Below are 8923 nucleotides of genomic sequence, written 5' to 3'. Positions count from 1 at the left end.
TTATTATTATTATTATTAGGGGGGGAGGTAGGCAATGGTGTTAAGTGACTTGCCCAGGGTCACACAACTACTAAGTGTCAAGTGTCTGAGGCCAGATTTGAGCTCGAGTCCTCCTGACTCCAGGGCCGGTGCTCTATCCACTTCATCACCTAGCTGCCCCTGGTGGCTATTATTATTGATGTAATGATAATTACATTGACAATTTTTTGCATATGAAGAAATGATTTTATTTCTCTATAAAATTGGTGAGGATGGGATATTGGGTCATATGTCCTTTCAGATATAAATCCCATTGGTCTTGTGACCTCCCCCTCTCCCTGGAATCTGACTGCGTCATCCTTCTCCAAGGTACAGTAGAAAAGTATTAGACCTGGATTCAGAGTTTCTGGGTTTGAATCTCAGAACTGCCTCTTACTGTCTGTGTGACTTTGGCCAATTCACTTGACCTCTCTAGCATCATTCTCTTTGTAAAATCAGGGTGATGTATTACTATTCAAGGATTCTTAATGTCCTGGACTTTTTTTTTTATTTTCTTAATTGTATTTCCTTTGTAATACTGTATATTTTATTTCATACATTTAAAAAAGTTATTCTGAGAGGTGGTCTCTAGACTTCACCAGATTGCCAAAGGGGTCCATGCTACAGAAAAGGTTAAGAACCACTGCATAAGAGGCTTTCTAAGATCAAAATCTTTGGTCCCAGCAAAACAAGTGAAGCACCAACTCTTTGAAGAAGGCCATTTATTTCCAATATATAGACTGCACTTTTAAGACAGGATTTTTCAGAAGCAGAAACTTTTAGTTGTTGCCTAAAGAAAGGTGTCCCAATGACACACGGGAAGAAGAGACATGCGGAAACGGGAGGGAAAGAGTTTGGGGGGTGAAAAGTGAAATTTATCCAACACTGTTACAGCACTTTTTAAATGAGTGAAACATCTTTAAAAATCCTTATAAATTCTTTATAATATGTTACACATTTAAAGACACTATTTACAAAAAAAAAGGGGTGGGGAGAGAAATCCACTTTACAGCAAATCTTTGCATAAAATAGGAAAACTGCCAGCCATGGAAAGTGAAATCCCGTCAAGGCTTCCCTGGAATGACTGGATTTTGGAGTGGGGTGGAGTCATCTGGTATTTTCAGGCTATTTACAATGTAGGGGAGAGAGGGGGCAGCCCTACCCACCCACCTTGAAGGGAACAACTTGACTTCTAAGCCAGTCGGATGTGTATATGTAGGTGAGTATTAGTGGCGGTGATCCCTGTCCCCCTTGGGAAATGGTGGTCCAGATGCTCATGTCCTGAAAACTAGAGCAGACTGGGTTGGAAGAACAAAACAGAAATAGAGGGAAGGAGAAGGAGGCATCTAAAGTTCCCCCTCCCCCCCGAAAAAAAACTGTATGGGGATCTTGCTACTGCAGCTCCCCACGGTCAAAGCCCTTCGCGGGGTGATAATCAGAGCTCCCAGACATCTGGCAAACATTTAGAGTTAGGGGAAGTTCCGGTGTTTGTCTTTGCCTCAGGGGCGTGGCCCCCTGTCTCTCCCTCTGACCTCACTTGGACAAGCAGCAGGGGACAAAGTGAGAATAATGGCCCAGTCTGCAAGGGTCAGGAAGAAAGCAGGTGAAGGCTGACTTCTAGCAGGGACGTTATAGACAGCAGGGGACAGGTTGAAAACTGCTACAGAAATTTGTTGGCTGGGACTACAGTGCACACAAATACCGACACACACGGCATACATCCACATAAGGTAATAACTAGCTCCCCCAAACCCCTACACGCAATAGTTCCAGGAGATGCGAAATTGTTTACTCCTGTCCCTAACTCCTGAGAATCAGGTATCCATGACTAGTGCTGAGGTCAGGATAGGGGGAGAAGTAAGCAATGGGCATCATTCATCTTTCCTTTAGAATAAAACCAGGGGGTGCCCCTCCCCTGCATAGTTAAAAGGCGGATGTTTGGGCTCATGGGTCTAAGGCTCCGGAGGGGTACACAGAAGCAAACATACAGTTTATCATAGAATGCCTGGAACTGTCTTTATATTACCCCACTTATCCGTCTTTCACATATTCCCCTCCCTTCTCTCTCCAGGGCTTATCTGCTTCTCTTCTCTCCCTGACTTGCTCTCTCTATCCATCCCTGTCCTTTTCACACTCCCTCACTTTGTCCCCCAACTTCCCATTTTCTTGTCTCTCACCAATTCCAGCACAAAAACATAAACGCAAGAGACTTCACTTGCCTTTTCCCCCTATCTGGCCAAGCAGGAAAATAAAGGTGACTCAGAGATGGACAGAAGCAGCCCCACCCCCACCCCCAAGATCGAAAGTTGGGGAATCGCAAGAACAGAAAAGTGGCTCCGTGGCGAAGCAGTGAGTGCCAGGGTCACAGACACTGGTGGAGCCGCGACGTAGCTGTTCGACGGGGCGCCTGGCTGCGCGAGCTGGCCAGCTCCCCGGACTGAGGCGGCAGGGAAGCGGAGGTGGAGGAGGGCCGAGCCTTGGTTGACTCTAGACTGCTGAGGCCCGAGTCCTTATTGTCACTGTGAGGCCGGGGCGGGGCCCCTTCTCCAGGGGTCAGGGCGCCGCCGTCCCCCAGCTCCTTCCACTCATTGAAGTTGAGGTCGGTCAGAGGACTCTGCACCACCACTGTGTGCCGCCTCCAGCTGCTGCGGCGCCGTCGGGTTTCGGGGGACAGAGGCCTCCGCAGCTTCACCCCGAACATGTCGTCAGCAGAGCCTCGGAGCCGCAGCCGTAGCTGCTCGGTCAGCGAGGGGCGGGCGGTAAGGGCCGCCTTCCCCCCCCGCTGAGGGCGGCGGCCGCAGCGACTCCTGGCTGCTGGACGAGGCGGAGCCGGCGAGGTCGGCGGGGGAGTGGGGAGCCCGGCCCCCGGCGCCCCCGTCGTCTCCGTCGGGCCGGCTACGGGAGAGGCGCCGGCGGGCCAGAGTGTCGCAGTGCATCAGGTGGTGAGAGCTGAAGGACGGCCGTCGGGGCAGCCGGCCCTCGGGCCCCGGGCGCGGCCCGCCGCCGCCCTCCGTGTCGGTCTCCACGTGGCTCAGCTCGCTGCGCTCGTCGTCCGCTTCGTCGCCAGCGCCCCCTCCGCCTCCGCCACGACCCTCGGCCCCAGAGCACACGCTGCGGTCCATGGTGGACAGGGTGGAGTAGCCGGAGACAATGGAGCGGGTGTCGGCGGCGGGCCGCTCCCCAGCCCCCTCTTTGGGGACCCCCGGGGGGCTGTGGCGGCTCGGCGCCCCGGCGTCACCGGCTTCCGGTGGTTGCCCTCCAGGCCCGTCCTGGACCGCCACCGACGGCAGCCCCATCCCCGGCTTGTGGGCCTCCTGCTCCGAGTCATCGTCTGTGCTGCTCCCGAGCCCCCGAGCTTCGCACCTCTTCTTGCGTTTGCGGTTGACCGCCGAGATGAAGGAGATCGCCAGCATCTCCCGCGTATACGGCTCTTTCTTTGGGGCCCACGAGCCCTTGGGAAGAGAAGGGAGAGTTAATTAGGAGAGTACCGAAACCTCCCATTTGGGGCTCTCCGGCGGTCCAATTGTCTCATTGCTCTAGCGAGCCTTCCTAACACTAACTGATCTCGAAATGTTTAATCAGCCCTCAGATCTTATGTGGGAGAGGGATTGGTCCGGTTTTCCATGGCCCCAGGAGCAGAAGTAAGACTAATGGGGTGGAAGCTAGAGATTTGGGCTCAATATAAAGGGTGGGGGGAAAGGAGGTTAATTAACTCCCTTAAGGCTATAATTGATGGGGGAGTTGTCAAACTCCCTCACACTGGAGTTCCCTCACACTGATGAAATCACCAGTCAAGATGCCGACCTTTGCCACCCCCTACCATCCCCTAAAAAAGGGGAAAATATATAAACAAAGCTGTCTACAAAAGGAATGAACTGCCTCAGGAGGTAGTAAGGTCCCCGTCATTGGAAGTGCATACAGGCTGGATGACCCGTTGTTGAGGATGGTGAGAGGCCAATCCTGCTTAGTAGGGATTGGACTAGATGAGACAACTCTGTCCAGGGACTCTGAGGTCCCTTCCAACCCTGTGATGCTGTGATAGGGGAGACTGTAGGCATCCTTCCTTTACTGGGAAAGTTTCCAGTGTTTCTCTGTTATGAATAAAACCAGCTCTTAGCCCTTGAAAGATACTTTTGATTATATTGGGTAAAGTCTTTTCATTCCCATGTGGGTTTTTTAAAATTGTTATTGCTGTTGCATTTTTTCAAATACATGCTATATGAGATACATCTTTTGTTAAAGGCTATTCCCCTGAGTTTATTGATGGAAAATGAATTAGGTGGCAGTTGCAAAGAGGTAAATTTCAGCTCTATGGGAGAAAGAACTTCCTAAGAGGACTACAAGTGAAATGAGTGGTCTCAGGAGAGAGGAGGTCTTTGAGCAAAAGCTAAATGGCCAGTCTTTTTCCCACACCTTTTCTTCCCTCTTCTCTGCATCTCCCTCTTTTCTATGTTCTTCTCTGTAGATAGAGTGCTAGGCCTGGAGTCAGGAAAACCTGAGTTCAAATGTAGCCTCAGACATGTCCTAGCTGTGTGACCCTGGGCAAGTCACAACTTCTGTTTACCTCAGTTTCCTCAACTGTAAAATGGGGTTAATAATATCACCTACCTCCCTAGGGTTGTTTTGAGGATCAAATGAGATAATACTTGTAAAGTTCTTAGCACCATGCAGCACCAGTTAGCACTATAGAAATGTTAGCTATTATTTTCACTAAGTATTATCTCTCTGTTTCTGGGGAAGAGGTGTTTGTGGATTTGGATTAGCTTTATTCTTCTGGCCAAGAATCATAGGAGCAGAGATTTAGAGCTGGAAGGGACCTCAAAGGTTACTCAATCCAGCCCCCCCTTTTTACAGATGAGGAAATTAAGATCTAGGGAAGTTCAGTAACATGTTCAATGTCCCATACCTAGTAAGTGGCGTGGCTGGAATTCTGACCCAAGTACTCCCACTCCAAATCCAGTGCTCTTTCCACAGCACCATGAATCCCATTTTACAGATGAGGCCAAGAAAAGCTGTTACTTGCTCAAGGTGATATAGCTTTTTTAAAAAAGTCTGATGCAGGATTCGAACTCAGGTCTTCCTGACTATACCAAGATATTTCCTTCATGACTTTAAACACTGCTTTTGTGTAGTGTGCTAGAATTAGAATCAGGAAGAGCAGTGTTCAAATCCTGACTGTGACACCTGTCCATAGCCACAAAGATCGTTAAGTCACATTAAGTGATTCTCAAAGCCTCAGTTTATTCAACTGTAAAATAGGGATGAGAAAACCTGCAATACTTACTTACTTTGTAGGAGTGTTGTAAGGCTCCAGTGGGATAATATGTGTAAAACATAAAATAGCTGTTGGCTTTTATTAAAATTTTCACATTCCCCAGTTTGAATAGGGGGTTGAGAGAAGGAAGAGAGCAGATGGCCTATGGGAGAATTTCTATGTGTTCCCATAAAGGATATTGCTAGGATATTAACAAAAAGTCACAGGTTGAGAATTTTAAGAGGTGGAATAAACTTTAGAGTCTTCTAATTTGGTCATTCCCCCATGTAGGAATGTCTTTTATGATATCCTGGAAGGATTGTCATCTAGGCTCTTCTTGAACACTTGTCAGTAACATGAAGCTCACTACTTAACAACAGATGCCGTTCTATTAGTGAATACCTCTGTTAGAAAGTCCTTCTCATAATGAGCCTGAATATACCACCTTGTAACATCCACAACTTGGGCTATACCTCTCTTTTCTCCATTAGGAAGGCCTTCAAGTTTCTGAAGATACCCACCCACACTCACACCCATGTACGTCTTCTCTTTTCTTGTTATTGTTGCTCAGTCACATCCAACTCTTCATGACCCCATTTGGGGTTTTCTTGGTAGAGATACTGGAGTGGTTTGCCGTTTCCTTCTCCAGATCGTTTTACAGAATGAGGAAACTGAGGCCAACAGAGTTAAGTGACTTGCCCAGGGTCACACAGCTAGTAAGTGTTTGGGGCTGGATCTGAAGTCAGGTCTGCCTGACTCCAGGCCCAGAGCTCCATTCCCTGAGCAATCTAGCTGCCTGTAGGTGGAAGCCTTAAAGGACTCTACATCATCATTATTCAGAAGACACTAGAATTAAGAGCGTCTGGGCTAAAATCCCAGTTTTGCTGCTGGTATTTGTCTGACCTGGCCAAGCCATCCCTCAGGGCCATCTCACTGTCTTTTTTTCCAAAATGAAGGGACTGAACAAGAGCAGTGATTCCCATTTAACAGTCTGTGAACCCCTTAGGAGCTTGTGCTAAAAATTTTTAATGGTGCCTGAAGCAGTAAATAATTGTAAAGCGTATTCTGAGTAATATATTAAATGACTCTGGGGGCTCACGGTTTGCGTTTTTTTTTATTGTTGTTCAAAGGGGTTCCCCACCCCTGGACCATTTGTAGAACAAAAAAAAAAAGTTAGGAACCATCACACTGGAATGAGGCCCAGAAAAGCTATGCCTTGCTTGGGGTGACATGACTACAAATGTATGAGGCAGAATTACTTACTTACTTACTGCTTACTGCTAACTTACTTCCAGCTCTCAATTCTAGGAAAGGATGTGACAAGCTGAGAGTCAATGGGAAGTGATGTCATAAGGTGATCAGTGTGTGTGTGTGTGTGTGTGTGTGTGTGTGTGTGTGTGTGTGTAACAGACAGAGAAACAGAGAGAGAGAGACAAAGAGACAGAGAGAGAGGGAAGGAGAGGGAGGGAGAGGGAAACAGAGAGACAGAGAGACAGAGAGAGAGAGAGGAGGGTTGGGGGATGAGGAAAGGGATCTTAGGGAACTCAGTGGGATGAGAAGTCTTGAAAGTCAAATACAGAACTCAGTGCTTTGGAATAACCTATAAATGACAGATATATTCTTTAAAACATTTCTTCCTCTGTAAAATGGGGATGATAAAAACCTGTAGGAATGTCATGTCATCCCATATCCAATGGGCTAATAGTGTAAATGACAAAATAGTTGGGTTTTTATTCTCTTTCTCACCTTCCTCAGTTTAAATAGGGAGCAGAGAAAAGGAAGAAAACAGTTTTTACCTGAGACTGTCCTCTCTTGGGAGAATGTTAATCTGTATGAGAGACAGTGTAGTATGGTGGATAGGGTCCCAGAGCTAGAAAGATGTGGGTTCAGGTCCAGTGTCTGGCTGGATTGTGTGACCTTGGGCAAGTCACTTGATTTCAGTGCCCCTAAGCAGTTCTCTAAGATACAGAGAAGGTGCTGATCTGCTTTGGTGGAGGGAGTTCCCTATGTCAATGAAATCTCAAGTCCAGTCTCTATCCCTATGATCTATCTCCTCCAAACCTGCTGTTCTGATTGGGCAGCGACAGCCTCTCTTTACCCAGAAGCCCTCTTGGGCCAATACCTCTGAAGAACATCTGTTTTAAAAAAATCAAAATACTCCTAACAAATAAATAAATACAAATAGGTATACTGGGATGTAATAAATAGGTATGCTGGGATAAATAGAAAACCTTAAACATTTAGGTTTGAAATCAATTGACTGCAAGGAATACTAGATGGAGGAGACTCTGGCAGAAGCTTGTGTGAAAAAAACATGAAACAAGGGGCAGCTAGGTGGCGCAGTAGATAGAGCATTGGCCCTGTCTGGAGTCAGGAGGACCTGAGTTCAAATCCAGCCTCAGACACTTACTAGATGTGTGACCCTGGGCAAGTCACTTGACCCCAACTGCCTCCAAAAACAACAACAAAACCCAAACTACACCTGGGGGCGGGGAGGAGGTGGGGTTCATTGAGTGCAAGTTCAACATGAGCTCAAAGTGTGATTTGGCTTTTACTTCAGCTATTTCCATCTGAGACTGGACCAAGAAGGGGGTGGTGACAGTCCTGCTATCCTTTCAGAGCACATCTGCAGCACTGGGTTCAGTCCTCAGTACCGCCATACTTTGGGGGGGGGACGACTTGCAAACTGGGGGATATATGTCCAAAGGATAGTGATGTCTGGAGACCAAGAGGACGTGTGAAGGAAGTAGGGGTGTTTACCTTGGAGAAGAGAAGGCTAAAGGGAGATATTATAGTTGTTCTCAAAGATGGGAAGGACTGTCATGTGAAAGACGGAATACCTTTCTTAAGTAAACATCGCACCAACAATTCAGACCTTCAAAATCACTCAAGTGGATGATTGTAGAAGCCTCCTAATTGGTTTCCTTATCTCTAATCTCTTCCCTTCTCCAAGTTCTTTTACAAAGCTGCTCAAATGATATTCCTAAAGCACAGGTAGTCTGACCGTATCATCCCCCTGCTCAAGAAGCTCCTAAGGCTCCCTATTGCCACAAGGATAAAAAGCAAACTTCTTAGTTTGTAAGTTAAAGCCCTAAATCATTTGGCCCCAGACTGCCTTTCTAGGCTTATTTTCCATTCCTCTTACCCTCTATACCTTCTGGCACTCTATATCCCAGCCAAATCAACCTCCTTCCTATTCCCTGTACCTTGGCACAAGCTGACCCCAAGCCTGGAAGGCACTGCCTCCTCAACCTTGCTTCTTAGAATCCCTAACTTCCTTCAAGGCTCTCCATGAGGTCTTTCCTGATGCCCCTTCCACCTCAGTTCTATTGACCTTCCCCTGAAATCACCTTGCATTTATGCAACTACGTATAAAGTTGTTCCTCTCCAATAGAACAGAAGCTCCTTAAGGGCAGGGACTATTGCTTTTCTCTTCTTTCTTTGTCATTGTATCTCCCAGCACTTAGCCCAGTGCCTGGAGAATAGAACATACTTAGTAGCTAATGAATGAATGAATGAGCTTCGTGCAGCTCCAGAGGTCAAAACTAGGCTCAGTGGAGGGCTGACCATTTAGCTATGGTATAAGAAAGAACATTTTAACAGTCAGCACCTTTTGAAAAAAGGAATAGGGTTTCTTGCAATGGAGTGAAC

At 47.2% G+C, this 8923-nt stretch overlaps 1 protein-coding gene across 1 annotated transcript in view; it reads right to left on the bottom strand.

The window, feature by feature from the left end:
- Nucleotides 1-723: 723 nt before the first annotated feature.
- Nucleotides 724-8923, bottom strand: part of ARHGAP23 (Rho GTPase activating protein 23) — a 110433-nt gene continuing 102233 nt past the window's right edge. Inside the window, 2 exon segments of the mRNA XM_020997491.2 lie at nucleotides 724-2806; nucleotides 2808-3470. Coding sequence (XP_020853150.2) covers nucleotides 2381-2806; nucleotides 2808-3470 — 1089 coding nt within the window. The 3' untranslated portion in view covers nucleotides 724-2380.

The sequence above is a fragment of the Phascolarctos cinereus genome, unplaced genomic scaffold, assembly GCF_003287225.1.
Source record: "Phascolarctos cinereus isolate Bilbo 61053 unplaced genomic scaffold, phaCin_HiC Scaffold_5;HRSCAF=322, whole genome shotgun sequence".
NCBI lineage: Eukaryota > Metazoa > Chordata > Mammalia > Diprotodontia > Phascolarctidae > Phascolarctos > Phascolarctos cinereus.
Note: the sequence above shows the minus strand (reverse complement) of the source record. Positions and strands in the feature narration are given on the sequence as shown.